Source organism: Varanus komodoensis, unplaced genomic scaffold (assembly GCF_004798865.1).
Source record: "Varanus komodoensis strain SLA01 unplaced genomic scaffold, ASM479886v1 scaffold13_1, whole genome shotgun sequence".
NCBI lineage: Eukaryota > Metazoa > Chordata > Lepidosauria > Squamata > Varanidae > Varanus > Varanus komodoensis.
In genome coordinates, this window is record NW_025335408.1 from 9799790 (window position 1) to 9815826 (window position 16037).

Here is a 16037-nt window from a genome sequence, read left to right on the forward strand (position 1 = left end):
CGTGTCAGTAGCCCTGGTCATTTCCCTATTCCTTAGTTCGACCAGAACTTCAACAGGAGCACCAGTCTTGTCAGCCGGAAACTCCCCTAGGGCCTTCAGGAATCCATCCGGATCCATCCGGCTCCAGGGGCGGACCCACACGATCGGGTCCTCACCCTTATAGAGGGAAAGGCCGCTCTCAAGCACAAACCTCATGAGGAAGTGATCTGACCATGACAGGGGTGTCAGACATAAATTCCTCATCCTCAGACCACCCTCTTCATGCTCCGTCAAGAAAACCAGGTCCACCTTCATGGGTCGGGCCTGTGACATGTTGAGACAGCCCCATGGCCATCATGGAGGCCATGAAGTCCTGAGCAGTCCCGGTCAGACCAGTCTCGGCGTGGAGATTGAAGTCCCCCAGGACCAACATCTGAGACAATCTCCGTCAGCTCAGGCAGGGAGACTGTTGGGCAGAAGGGTGCACGGTACACCAACAGAATCCCCAATCTGTCTCAGTTGCCCAATACCAAGTAGAGGCACTCTAGCCCAGGCCTCGAAGGGACTGGAAGCCCCGCGAGGGAGATGGAGGCTCGGTAAACCAAAGCAACCCCCCTCCCCTCCCAGGCGTGAATGGTGCTGAACCAGATACCCGGGTGGGCACATTTGAGAGAGGGCGACATCCCCCCCCCCGCCCAGGTCTCTGTTATGCAAGCCAGGTCGGCCCCCTCATCCACAATCAGGTTGTGGATGAGGGATGATTTATTGTGGACCAACCTGGCATTAAGCAACAGCACCGTCAGGCCCGGGGGGCGGTTGACAAGACTACCTGGAACCCTCTGGCTGGAGGTAGAACCATCTGTTTCAACCAGGTGTCAACCATCTGTCCCTCTTTCTTCTATGCGGACACGTTAAACCCCCACCGCTGTAATGTCCATTGCCTGTGTCCACCCCAATGGTGGTGCCCATGCGCTCCCCAGGTAGCTCAACTGTTGACGTGGCCAGGGATGACTTCATAAAAACAGATTAAAATACAATAAAAATATTTTAAAACAATGTAGAACTCCCCATCTACCCCTCAATATAACATTCCACCCACTGACAGTCCCTCACCAGCCCAGCCCCTGCACGGCCACAAATGGCAGCGACTGCCCTTTGGCCGTCGCCCTTCGGCCGCCGGCCCCAAGCCGCATCCAGCAAGTTAAGCTGGTGCCCGCCCGCGCACCCCGCACCCCAATCCGGCGTTGCTCTCTTAGTAGCCTTCTCCTCCATGAATTTGCCCAATCCCCTTTTAAAGCTGTCCAAATTAGTGGCCATTATTACTTTTCATGGAAACGAATTCTATAAGCCTGTGTGAAGTACTTCCATTTATCTCTTCTGAATCTCCCACCCAACATCTTCCTGGGATGACCCCAAACTCTAATGTCTTTTTCTCCTTTTTATCCACACCATGCATAGTTTTGAAGTTCTCTATCATATCTTCCCTGATTTGGCTTTTTTCTAAGTTAAATATTCTCAACTTGTGCAACCTTTCCTCCTAGTGGAATTCATTCAACCTCTTGATCATTTTAGTTGCTCTTCTCTGTACTTTTCCAACTCTACCATGTCCTTTTTTGGGTTTGGTGATCAGAACTACAGGCAAGTTGTATGAATCCACCCAACATCTCCCAGCCTAATGGAATTATTGTAAGAGGACAATAGAAGGGAAAACCACATACATATTCTTGAGTTCTTTGGAAAAAATGGATATACACACAAAATATATAACTAGATGCAGTGTGCCGTGAAAATGGAATATTCAGCTATGAGACCTTCAAAACAGGCTGTGAATCTGCCAAGTCCAGCATGAAGATGAGCGCTACCAGAAAAGCAGTTGGACTCTGATATTTCTTAGGCCATGTCCAGATACTGCCTGCTCACCAAAATTCAGCACTGATTTCAATGTATATTTTCACATATGGTTTCAGGGGCTGGACCATAATGTTTATCCACAATGGAAAAAAACAGTTTGGTAAATGAAAACAAATCTGAAAATATTTGGAGACCTTTTATTGAATATGTTTTAAGAAAAGGAAAGGGGTGTGAACCACCACAAGGGTCAGTGCAGTTCTGGAAGGGAAGCAGGGCAACCTGAATGAATACATGATCTTACATTAAGGAACTAGAGTTGTTGGTCATGGTGGAGGTAGCATTGATATGAATGTATTGTTTAATTATGTTTGTTAATAACGTTTATGTTGATTGTTACTATATTAATTGTATTGGTTTTGCAAGTTTAATAAAAAATTTAAAAAGCACAATGTTTATCCACTTCATAGGATGCAACAATCTACTAGGACTATGTGGAGATGTGCTGCCTGGATTGGCAGAAGGAAACAGAACACTTGTTATGAAGTATTCTTGAGGTTTTTGCTTTGCAGCTGTTTTGTTTCACTTCTTTAAAATTCTCATTCTTGCAACTTAGCCTCCTCCATTTTGAAACACTTAAAGGAGAAGATTATTAACTAGAATAGAGCCAAAAATGAGGCAAAATGTAAAAGCCATAGGTCATCTGTGAAGTTGTGCAACAGGCAGCAATAGTCCATAGCATACCAAGTAAGAGCGATTATTAAACACACAGAGACCATCAACTTTAGTTGAACTTGTTCTGCTAATGCAAGGAGAAAATGTATGGCAGATATTGTGAGCCCTGATCTCACTGGCATAAAGAATATTTGTGCTCCACGGGACAGTGAGAAACAGTCGATCTACATAGCAAAAGCATTTAGGAATCAAAGCTGACTTTGGATGTGTTTGTGCTTTAACCTGACAGTAATGTTCCATAAGCTACCACAAGGAAGCTGAAGGAGGTATATCTGTGTAACATCTTCTATGCATACATAGTAGGTTTAGTTGACAGTGCTAAGGAGACATTTAGAGCAAGATACTAGCATAACTTTGCTTACTCATGTGCATATCCAGGCAAAATAATCCCAAATATATTTAGCAGTCAGTGCTTATCTGTTTGATTTTAGATACATTTTTGGCCAAAGTTGGGAGAATCAGTGGGTCTTTACTCATCAGAGTTCTCAGCACTCCCATTTCAAATTATTGTTTGAAATTGGAAGGTGCAGTTTAGTGCAACATTAGTGCATAAGCTAAAACAAATTGTGTTTTCTTCCCAAAATGTACTTTTTGAAAAACACACATTGTTCTAACAAATGCATTTTATGAATGCAAGCTCAAGTACGGAAATATGCAAGCTTTGCCCAAAAAATGCAGTCTTGTTTGGCAGTCTGACCAGGACAAGTTCTGATGTTTAATGAACTGAAACAAAATTCTTGTAGTCTCCAACTCACATTTCATCTCCAGAATGCTGAACTTAGAAGTAGTCTAGATAAATTGTAGAAACTGGAGCCAAATGCCTCTGTGATCGTGTGCTCCCTTAATTCTTTATTTTTGCATTGAATAGCGGAGCCTTTGAGCTTTTATATGGAATAGGATGTGCTTGGATTTAATGACAACATGTATATTATTGACACTGTTCAAACATTGTAATGGCAATACAGGCTAGTAGGTGAAGCTTTAGCTGCTTTACATGTGGCATCTTTAATATATGGATACTGTGTCCAGATGAATTCATCCTTATGGAGTTAGGAGGTCTAAGGTTCAAATCCCTGTTCATTGTAGAGTTTGTCTGGTGGCCTTCAGCAACACTGTCATGTATAGTTCCAAATCTACATATTGGGGTTATTAAAATTTCATATCCTGCCTCTTCAGATATTGAAAGCTTTAAAAGCTTAAAAGCTTATGCATTTTTCTTTGCAACACAAGGAATCAAATAAGACACAACACTGATGGCTTGATGTATAACTCCATTATATCAGATATATATTAGAATGAAGAGTCGTTTCAGTTTTAGCAGTACAGAAAAGGATATTTCACTGGACTATACTAGGAATAAATCACCAATAATTTCATAGGTGATGCTTGCAGTCTGATGTTCTACTACTGGCAGGAACAGCATATATTCTACCAGAATGGGTACTTGGTGTGTATGCAATACCCCCAGTATTGCTATCATCACCTTGAACTGCATAACAAGCTGAAGCTGATAGATGAGAATGATTTGGGGAATTATTTTTCTTTCCTGCTATTTATGGTTCATCTTCCCCAACACAAAATGGTTTGCCTTAGGCAGCAATGAATTTCAGGATAATTGGTATATTGAAGGGTGGGATGATGCGCAGAAAAGAATTGAGGTATGGCACATCCTTCTACAATGTAAAATGTTTGAGGTGTATATGGATGCAGGTGATGGAGCTTTGCTGTTACATTGTCCAGGTTTCTAACAGTGCAATCTTGCACATGTTTACTCAGAGATAAATCCTATTCAGTTTAACCAGACTTCCAGCTAAGTGGATTTAATATTGTAGTCTACATGTCTGTTGGCAGGTGTGAAACCCATTGAAAATTCCTTGTCTTTTGAACTCCTGTTAGAATTAGGGTCCAGTTCCATGTGAAACACAACAAGATGCAATAGTGAATGTTCAACCAGTGTGAGATTTACATGTGAATTAACTCTGCTTATTAATTAAATTGACTGTATATTAATGATAGATACTTGTGCTTCCTCTAAGTGTATAGAGCAGGGGTCCCTAGTGTGAAGTGTGCTGGTGTCGCTTCTATTGGCTTCCATGAAGGAATTTCCATCATAGGACCTGTGGGCACCCACTTAAAGAGCAACCTCAATTTTAATGTATGCATATGGATTTTGGGAAAATGTATGCAACTTTATAAAAATTATACAGAAGCATAAACAAAAGAGGACCAGATCAAAAAGTGTTAAGTATTGGAAGTTGGTGTTTGTATGCATGTCACCCATTTATATACTGAAAGAGTTGTTAGGACAGGCCATTGCATAACAGGAGGTGTGTGTTTTTCCTTACAATTTTGTAATATGAGACTTTTAGCTATCAAAAGACCTTATAGAATTCATTTCTTCTTCTATGTGTTAATCTCCATGAAGCAGGTAAATAATTTAAAGGATTGTGTGCATCAGATATTCATGATTGTTCCACTACAAAATTTATTGTGTAATAACCTCTCCCCAAAATGAAGGAGTTACTGGACACAGGCAAAACATATGGTTTTGGATATATTGGATATATATTGGATATGTTGTATTGGATATATTGTATTGGATAAGAAGTATTGGATATATTGTAGTTCCAACAATTAGTTGAACTGGACAATCTCTTTTTAAAGAGATGTTGCAATGACCAAGGGATGTAAAACAAAAGGTTTTGCTGAATAAAATCTATATATGCAACAGGTAAATGCCAAAGCAAATATAAGGCTTTTTGTGTTGATAGCCGCAGACATGTTTCAAATTCTCACTGGTCCAAAAAGGGGAATCTTGTTATAGATACTGTAAATGTTTAAGAGTGACTGTAACATCACAAAATTGATCAAGACACAAAAGTAGAGGGCCATTTGCAGAATATTCAAGAAAGGGAAAAATTCAGGAATGGTTGGTACATCTAAGGAGATCTAGATACAGAGATTCATAATACCTGGAATTTCTTCCTTAAACTTAGTAAGGTTTTGTTTCCTGTTTGCCAGCCCCTGCCTTTGTCACATCACCCTCTCCCCATTTAAGCTGAAAATTCTTTAATACCTTTTTCTTCAGTCTCCCTTACTGTCTTTTGCCTGCTTTAACTGAAACACTGTGTCAGAAAGATTAAAGGCAAGGCAGTTGCATTTTTTATCCGTAGAACAGAAGTAGTGCCTGTCTTTTTTTGACTGCTCTTAAAAGTAGATATATTTTCAAAAGTTGTCACTTTGCACATTCACCAGTCACACCACACATGTCTGGCACCCTAGAAAGTCACCTGGATTGCCTGCCTCCAAACCCAGCCCTGGTACAAACTCAACTGCTGCGAAATAATGGATAGTTAAACCCTTGGTTCCCCACTTAGATTGGGTTGTGGTTGTGACAAGAAGGTGATCCTTTGCATATGGAGTATTGCCTACATGCAGAACAGAAGTTTGAAACTGTCCAACACACTGGAATGGTGGATGGAGATGGGTCGGCTGGTGTTCTTACATGAATTGGATTCATCTTACAGCTTTCTGGTTGTTGACATTTTAAATAAATTAATAGACAACTCCTAACATGCTTTTGTAATAGGATTTCTCTGGGTGTGCATGTTTGGTTGTGTTTTAATGAGAGGAACTACTCTCACCAGCAAAAATCTGCTACTACTTCATCTTTGGGTCAGACAGGGCGGAGAGGTGAAGGACAGGGAAGATACTTTTTAAACACACGTTATTTAGTATTAGCTGGGCTTGCTGATGGTGGAAAAGGAAAAGATGAGAAAATGCCATTTCTTAGTCATTATTTCTTCTTTTTCTCTTTCAGTGAGTATGTTCTTGAACACATTAACTCCTAAGTTCTACGTTGCCCTAACAGGCACTTCCTCATTAATCTCAGGGCTTATTTTGGTAAGTACCAGATAATCATTCTGCATTTTCTAAATTCACATCTGTAATACTTTGCAACATTAATTTCTACATCTACAAAAAATTTATCTTTGTTAGTATTCTTCTCTCAACCAACTGCATGTCTAGGTATTTAACAGAATTTGGGTTAATCACGAGCTTTGAAGTTGGTCTCTAACATTTCCAGAACAAAGACCTCCTGAGGCAGATTTTGGTGATGTCTTCAAGAAATGCCAGTTCTAAGAAGCATCTGCCATTTCCTGTGGCTCTACAGCAGTCAACATACAAGTAGTTTGGGACTGCAGACTGGGTTTTCAGAATAAAGTAATTGTCCAAATGAAGCTAAGCACTTTATGGTTCTAATGATTTCAGTAGGGGAGAGTTAAACATGTGTATATTTTTTCCTGTTGAGATCAGTGGAACTAAAATTAAATTCTGACCAGATTAAGGGACAACATGTACCCATATGCATAGCAGAAAACTAAGTTTGGCTCTACAAAAAAAAAACAAAAAGCATAGGTTATGTATCACACACCTAAAGAAGCTAATTTAGACTATCTATCAATCTATCTCTAATGTGGCCGGCCGGCTTCCTTCCTTCCTTCCTTCCTTCCTTCCTTCCTTCCTTCCTTCCTTCACTCCTCCATCACGAGCATCCAAAGGCCCCCACATTTTACCAACAGTGATGTTTGGGTTACATTAATAATGTTCAAAAAAGGGTAAAATATTGCATCTCATCTTTATTTTATTATCACTAACATATCTACCCGTTTATCATTTCCAAAGTCAATTGGCAATTCTGTTGCACTGTTCTATAGTTGTATTCCACAAGATCTGTTGTTTTAAATGTTTATCTTGTAAACAGTGTCAGGTTGAAAGGCAGAATGAATGTATTTTAAAGAAATAAGATGGATACAGAATGATCATTATCATTTGTAAAGGTGCAGGCTGGATAACTAATTATTTAGCATATAGCAGAGGCTTTGAACTTCCAGCCTGTGGGCCAAATCATTATTTTTGACCAATCCATTTTACTTTGATTCACCATAGTATTATGGCTCCTGAGAACTCCTCCGAGAAAATTTCATGTTCCTGGACTGTAGGAATTTTAAAAGCCCTGGCATACAGTAACTAGTACACTTTTATTCATAGAAAATTTTCACTTTAATACTTAAATTGAAAAATGTCTGGATTTGCCTTTTTTGTTGTTTTGCAAAAATGTTTATTATTGTTTGTGTCTTATACATTGTATATTTCCATGAGTATTGTTTTATTTCTGTAATAATTATTCTAAAAGTGTGACCATCTATTTTTATTGTTTAATTTACTTTGCTTTCTTAGAATCAGAGAGGAAGATGACTTCATGGCATATTCTGCTGTTCATAAATGTGACAAATCTTGATATAGTTTTATTTTTTTAAATAATCTGTTGAGTCCCCATCAGTTTAATGTGAGATAATACCCCATTATTCCTCATCTAGCTGAGATGCAACAGTTCTCATGTATTATCTTTTTTAATCTTTTAAAATAGTATCCTTTTAGTAAAGCTCTTTGCATCTTGAATCAAGCAAACATTAGCCAATGGAGATGTAAGCGCATTTAAAGATGGAAGATTTGATGTTAAATGCTTCTGTTCAAAAGGCATATTGCTGGCAACAAAACAAAAGAACCAAACACTTAAGAGCACATCATAGGAAAGTTACAGAGAACTACTCTGACATAGATCTTGTGATAGGCAGTCAAATCACCAAACGGCCTTATTGTTGTCAGACTTTTCACCCTTATTAAAATTCTTAGCCTTTTCATCACTAATGCACGCATCATTTCACAGTGCAGAGTTTACTGTTTTCCTAAATGCATACAGTCTGTGCACTTTGGCAGTGCAATTATCTGTAACAGCTGTTGACATTCCTAGCAGTCCCTTCCTATGCCCTTGCTGTCCGTAGCACCAAGTGCTGGGCTGTCTATGTGGGTACAAGGTGCACCAAGAGATTAGGGGCCAGCCCTGCATTGGAGCAGGAGCAGTCACAGGCAGAATTGGAGAAAGGGGTTGTGTTGCAAGGAAGAAGAGAGAATGAAGGAAATGCCCTGGGTATTGCACTATGGAAAGCAGACTCATTTCGCTTGGCTGTATTGTTCCATTTGGTCTGGTTAGGTGGTTTTGTTTTGTTTTTGGTTGGGAGTAGTCCTAGATACTACATTCACCCTCAGTGGGACTGCCAAGGCAGGGTCCTGGGGCCCACCCAGTATCTGTATTCAATTAATTAATTAATTGTGATATGGCCATTAGTCCAGACAACTCCTGGGTGGCTGCAGTATGGAAGGCTCCCTCTATAGCAATTATGTCCAAATTCTAGAACTGAGTATAGCACTGGGCCAGCTTTGCTTTCTTTCAGTACTTTCTGTCTATTGTTGTTGCCTCTTACATCTAATAGCTCAACCCTTTGACCTGAGATGAAGGATCTAAATTTGACATCTTGATGAGCCCTGTGTTTTTGCTGTGAAATATCTTACTTTATAACTAGCCAAATAAACAAACTAAAGCAGTGGAAAATCATGCCAACATTTCTATTGTAAGAACAGAAAAGAAAAGCCATCTGTGTTCTAGATATTCTTACTGGATCTGCAGACGCTTGCCAATCCCTCTTGCTACTTCGTACATGCTCACTGAAGAGACCTCTGAAGAATAACCATGTTTGCCCAAGTGGTTTAGCATCTTTTCTTGGCTTGGTATTTTGAAGCAATAGCATGATCATTGCTTTAATTAATTAATGTACCTTGGGTATTCCTTGAACTGTTTTTACCTCAAGGCACACAATGAGTCTTTAGAGTAACTCAGATTTTCTTGCAAAAGTAAACAAGTTTGTAGACCAGTTTACTCTTGTAAGAGAAGCTATTTTGTTTTTGTTTTTTTCCCAGATGCCTGAACAATTATGACAAATGAAATAACTTCCAAAAATGTTGCACACTTGACATTATACATAAACTTAATCAAATCAGTGAAAAATCAAGAGTAAAAAGAACTGTGAGCATATGTTCAAATAACCACAATACTGATAACTCTTAAGCTGGAAATGCGTTTCACATTCTTTATTATGGACTATACAATACATTGTGCTAAGAAACACTTCAGTGGAGGTAGGGGAAGTAACCACACCATTGTCTCTGCTTTTTCAACATTTTACTTAATTGATGGTTTACTATTGGATTTAGCATTCTGGCAATTGTATTACTTGATGTATCTTGTCATTTTGGTGTGCCAGTCCCTCTAACACAAATTTGGCATCATGAAATCATTTAATAATTTTAAATTTAAAAACCTCACATCTATGTAAAATAATTATTTAATAATAAAGATGAACTGTTTCAGTTGCTACTAAGCCAGGTTGCAAATGTGAAAACAAATAATAACTTTGCATTAAGCAGGGCAAAAAAGATTAAGCTTTTCTGGGTATAGGATGGGATGGAAGAAAGTCTATTTTCTGCCTGTGTCAGTTTTGCATAGATTCAGTTACAAGTCAGTTCCATCCAGTTTCTGGGAGAGATCTACTTTTGATCTCTTTTGTGTAGTAAACCATTATTTAGAGAATCTAAATAAAATACAAGAATATCAAACATAATCAAGCTAAAATATGAAAATATTAGGCTTAAGGAAGCCAACTTAATAAATACATGTCTTCTGCTTCTCTTTTAGATATTTGAGTGGTGGTATTTTCGCAAGTATGGGACCTCATTCATTGAGCAAGTCTCTGTGAGTCACTTGCGCCCTCTGCTGGGAGGGGTGGACAACAACTCTCCCAATAATTCAAACACAAGTAATGGGGATTCTGATTCAAACCGGCAGAGTGTTTCAGGTACGAGAATTCTTTTTGTTGTGTGCACATTGTTCACTGTAATAGTGAGTCTTTTGGACATGTGAGAAAGATCAATGCTTATTTTTAGGATTACCGACAGCAAATATATTCTGCAAAGAAGTATGTATTGGAATGTACTCTGAACTAACATATCTGTATAGAAGATGATACAACAGTACAATCTTAGGTAGATCTACTCATAATGAGTTCAATGGGAATTTCTGCCAGGTTAGTGAGTACAGAAGTTCAGACTTTACAGAACCGTCTTAAGCCATGGTTAGGGGAAGGATTTTTTTATGGTAGAGTTCTGCTGGTATAGGAGGTAGGGGTGTGGGTGGAGATTTTTTTGTTGTTTTCCTGGCCACCTGTGGGAAGGGAGAAAAATAGTGCTGGCTCCAGGTGTGGGGGTCCAGTCCATGGACATGTTGGCAGTAAAAGAGTGCTTTGGCTTTGGAATGCAAAACTACCCCCACTGTGATCAGTGAACCTCCCAGTTTGGACAGTGTGGTTCACAGGAATATTGCAGGGGCTACATTTCAGTGGTAGGAGGAATCAGAGACAAAAGTGCTGAAGCCAAAAATACCAGCCTGTTTTACCACCAGTAACTGAGCCTTAGGAGATGGATTTCAGCCTTTTAAAATTTGGGGGGAGGGGGGACTGCACAAAAGCTGGGAAACCACCAAACATCAGAAAAAGGAGGAATGACATTCTGGGAACTCTGAAAGTCCAGACAGGACTTCCAGGTGGGCTAGATTTCACCTTCCAGTTGGGTTGAATTTGGTCTCCAGAGTGTACCAGAGCTGTATTGAGGGCTTCTGAGACAGACCCATTGTCCTTATTGCACTTCTGCTGCATCCCACAATCTTTCAGCCAGCCACTGGGAGGCATTTGAATAGTTTTACCCTTCATTATGATAACGTATCCCCTGCTACTGCTGTGTAAAAAAAATGAAAGAGTGAGAAAGAACAGTCCCTAAATAATCAACAGTTTTTTCCTTGAACGTTATCTCTGTTAGTTCCAAAAATAACTGTCTACACAGGGAGCAGAACAATTGCAGATTGTCTGCAATTCTGTGAGGTTAATTAGACCAAGATTAATTTACCAGTCCACAGTCACCCAGTGAGCTTCATGGCTGAGTGGGGACTAAAATCAGGTTCTCCTGCATTTCAGTCAGTCATTCTAGCCAGCATTCTACAGTGGCTCTCAGTTAATTGCCTTTGATTTAAAAACACCACTGGCAAAAAGTTACCCAACAACTAGTTTTGTTTTCTTTTTAATGCTTAGCATTTAAATGATGCTTTCTCCAAGTGCTCAAAGTGCTTCACATATACTTTACATATTTTACCCATCCTCCCTGCAACCCTTCAGACTAGTCACCATATTACAGATGGGAACCTGGGAGTGAGTGGATGATTTGAACTGGGAAGTGTAGTCAGAGTGTAGCTGATGTCCTTTAGAATTTCATGGTTCTTTTAGGTGCTTTGCTGAGCTAGAATGTGATCCCAGGCAGTGGCAGTAAAATCTCTGAATCACAACTGGTAGATCTCCGCAGGAACATTTCTACACTACTGTCAAATCCAATTCTTGAACAGAAAAAGGGACTTTGTTTTCTTGTAGTGAGAAATTCATGACATTCCAGCTGGATTCCAGAAAGGAAGAACTACAAATCAAATTCAAATCTGTCTGTGCTTTATAGACTATAGCAAATCCTTTGACTGTGTCGATCATGAGAAGCTATGGATGGTTGTGAAAGAAATGGGGGTCTCTCAGTATTTGGCTGTCCTGATGACTAATGTGTATCATGTACAAGAAGTTGCCATTAGGGCAAAATACAGAGAAACAGAACGGTTTCCCATAGGCAAAGGTGTCAGACATACAAGTAGGTCCTAGAACAAATCAAGCCAGAGCTTGTCCTTGATGCAAAAATGACACAACTATCAAACTTTGGTCACATCATGAGGAGGCAAGACTCCTTGGAGAAAACAATCATGCTAGGGACAGTTGGAGACAGAAGAAGAAAGCGAAGACCAAATAAGAGATGGATTGACTCCATCAAGGAAGCCACAGTCTTGAACTTAGAAGAACTGAGTAAGACTGTCATGGACAGGACATTCTGGAGAGCTTTTCACTTATGATGTTGCCATAAGTTGGAGAAGATTTGATGGCAGCAGCACCAACACAATTTTGAGGTGCATTTCTTAGTTCCAGCTGGGAGTTTATTATTCTGCCACCCCTATTGAAAGGATAAACATAACAAAATATAGCCAATTTAATACAGTGGTGCCTTGTACTTTGAACTTAATTAGTTTCAGGAGTCCATTAGAACTCTGAATCATTTGAAGTCTGAATCAACTTTCCCCACTAGAAATAATGGGAAGTGAATTAATCCATTCCCAGACCCTAAACAATACCCATTTCAATAAGCATAAACAGCAAAAACCACATAATTTAAGGTAAAAATAGCACAATCACAGACCAAAATTATTAATTCAGACTTAAAAACAACACACATAAATATGTACTGTATAATAAAATGAATATTGCATTTACTGTACTGCATGAGTGGTACTCAAGAGATGTTTCACAGTGAGAGATGACTTGGGCACACAACAGATGATGTTTATACAACAGCCACATTTTTTCACTGTGCAGTTCGAATATAGAAGCATCGGATGAACTTCAAAGCAATTTTATCTTGACTTTAGCATTCAAACTCTGGATCGTTCAAAGAGAATCATTGAACTACGAGGCACCACTGTATTTTTTTTCATTTTCTTGCTGTGAAGGTTCCTCTGCCAGTCAGTATTTATATACCTTGTTAGCACTTGTTTGGTTCTACTTTATGCAAGGTCAGTAGCTTGTGCTATTAATTTTCTTTTATGTCTCCACTCTGAGAACAGAACAGGAATTAAAGCAGCAGTTTATGGTGTATACTTTTCCTGATTTATAGTATTAACAAGACAATGTAATTTTACCAAATAAATAAACAGGTCCCTTCAGAGAATAAAGTAATTGCCTAGGTTTGCATTTTTGGGACCCCACATACAAATCCTCTCACTCTAACCATTGCACTAAAGTTGAATTGTGGCTGTAAATCACATTTGGTGAGTGGTTTATCTGGAATGAAATTATTCGGATCGTAAAAACTAATGGAAAAGCAATACCATTTAGCTTTCAATACCATTTAGTTGAATATTCAAGGTTCAATTTGAGGCTGGATGCACTTCTGGAGCATTGTCTGCCAAACAGTGTGTATATGGGCGGGAGCGGGGGTTATTGCTAGTTACCTTTTGACAGTCACGCAAAATATATGGAGGGCTTGTGTCCAGGAGAATGTTCTGTATGGAATGGACGCAGGAGTACTTTTCAGCCTTCATGCCTCCCCCCTCCCACTTCTTTCTATTTTTCTTCTGCTGCTCTGTTAATTATTCTTTGGGATCCTTCTTTGCATGTTTGCTTTGTTTTACTTCTTTATGGAAGGCTTTATCATATTTTGTTGTATGCATGAGTTCTATTCAGGGGTGGTTTTGTACAGGGAATTTTTCCTGATTCCCCCATGTCTACTTCACTTCTCTGTATCATCTTCCATGCTGTTCCAGAGGCTTCCCAAACCTTCAGGGGCAACTTTTTAGTGCATGCAGGCAGCTGCAGTGGATTGGTAAAAAACAAGAACTCCTAAAGTGTTTTTCTCCAGTGCAACGCCACTGTTCGTAACAACCAGTGTTCTCACTGTAGATTTAAATGCATGCTGCTGCTGCTGATGGTTATTATTATTAATATATTACAGGCATTTATATCCCATCCTATCGCCAAGCGCTCAGGGTGGCTTACAAAAATAGAAATAGAAATATTTCTAGTTCTTATCACATTTTATATTGCATAAATTGGTAAACAAGTTTCAGACTTCAAAAAATTCACTTCTGTGCTGAATTTAAGACAGGACAGGATTTATTAGGGTTGTTTCCTGGAAGTTGTTTCAGATAAATTCAGTGTTGTTTCCTGGAACCTCGATCCTACGTATCCTGCCTTAGCTGGGATCCTCCCTCTTACATGTAGGATAGAAAGTATATATGCTCACAGAAAACAGCAGCTGTGTTCGTACAACGTGACAATCATTCCTGCGTGGTTACCATGGTTCACAGTTTTTTACCATGTGATCTTCCCCAGAGAAGATCAAGGGGTTTCTACGTTATTGTGGCATGTATTCTATCCATCATGCTGCCTGAAATTCAGTCCCAAGGTGCATCTCTCCCTATGTTGCCTGCCTCTTCCTCATTGGTCCACACATAGAGGCTGGATGGCTGGAGCAGCTCCTGCAGTGGCTGCTCTGTCCAGGGGACTCAATTATAGTTGCATGCCAGAACCATAGAAACCACAGTCCTGGGTTTAGACAATATGACAATGTGATGCAATGAAGAAACCACTTAAGAAATTGTTGTTCCTTATTGTGGCTTTTAAGGAACAAACTTACCCTGATAAAATGATCACAACTGGATTCAGACAGCATGACAGACCAACAGTAGCAAAAAAAGGCCTGTTGTGTTGTCTGAATCCAGCTAGTGTTTTAGAGCATATATGTTGCCTTTCTTGCCCACTGAAACGTCATTGTCAGCTAGGACAGGCAGGGTCATTGTCTTTGATACTTATAATATATACTCTGGGCATGCACAGTGGTGGGGAGGGACCATAGATCATGCCTTGCATGCAGTATGCATGGTTCAGTCCCTGATATTTTTTAATTAAGTAGCTTGGGTGGCAGAGCTAGGAACAACTGCTGGCTGTAAGCCTTGAAGGGCCACTGCCATCAGCATAGACAATGTGGGGTTCAGTGAATCAGTGCTCTGATTCAACATAATTCAGTTTCATTTATTCATATCTACAGAGAGTTCCTTGTAAAGACCCTTCCGGTGCATGCAGAACAGTGCCCAAAGCGTAGGATGCTTAATGTGCCTATCTCATAGTAAACTCTTTTGTTTTATTCCCAGATCTTCTATTTAGGTACTTGGGATGCACCTGGGATGACTCATTTAAGGAGCATTTTGTTTCCAAATAAACATTAGCAACAGTGGTAATTAGAAGGTGATTAATTAAGGCATTTTTCTTCTTACATTACAGAGTGCAAAGTTTGGCGAAATCCACTGAACCTGTTTAGAGGAGCTGAATATAACCGGTAAGTGCTAAAAAAAATTGCTCTTCAAACATAGTGTCTCCCTTAGAAAGTCCTTTTGAGTATTTATTCATTGTTGCTGCTGATCTCCAGGATTCAGGAGACCTCTTCAGGCATTCACCTCCATGCCTGATTACAACCATGTAAGGGAGATGCAGGACCATACCTGTTACACACCACCATAATATGAGTAGTTCCATGATTTGGTGGCATCATCTCCTACATGTTGGAAGCTAAGTGCCTAGGGTGGGGAACCTGCTGTTCTCTTGTAGGCTCCCTGCATGATTTTAAACTTTGCACCATCGGGGTTTTCAGTTGTGCAAGACAGAGCAAGCTCCCTGCTGCAGATGCAAAGGAGGATAGGGCCAAGTGCAAGGAATGCTGTGATAGGCCCGTGAGTGTCCTTCTACTTCCTTTCTAACACATAGGGTGAATGCTTGTACAGGACGACAGACTCGTCCTAGCAGTGTATTGTTCAAGTTCCACATAGTATCTTCCTCAGTCTGGGTCAAACAACATGGTAGCCAATGGAAGATATTGACATAGTCTCTCTA

General features: G+C 39.8%; 1 protein-coding gene across 7 annotated transcripts in view; it reads left to right on the forward strand.

Moving 5' to 3' along the window:
* The window catches only part of ST7 (suppression of tumorigenicity 7), a 116278-nt gene that overhangs the window by 59310 nt on the left and 40931 nt on the right, over window positions 1-16037 (forward strand). For 5 of the 7 annotated variants that reach the window (XR_006413973.1, XM_044422981.1, XM_044422977.1 and 2 more), the window contains exons 2-4: window positions 6383-6465; window positions 10157-10316; window positions 15432-15486. Coding sequence is in view for 6 of the 7 variants with exons in the window: in XM_044422977.1 (XP_044278912.1) it covers window positions 6383-6465; window positions 10157-10316; window positions 15432-15486 (298 nt within the window). In the remaining variant the exon portion in view is untranslated. Of the gene's footprint in view, window positions 1-3669; window positions 3677-5281; window positions 5883-6382; window positions 6466-10156; window positions 10317-15431; window positions 15487-16037 lie in introns of those variants that run through there. The other 2 variants (XM_044422980.1, XM_044422979.1) reach the window with 2 other exon arrangements.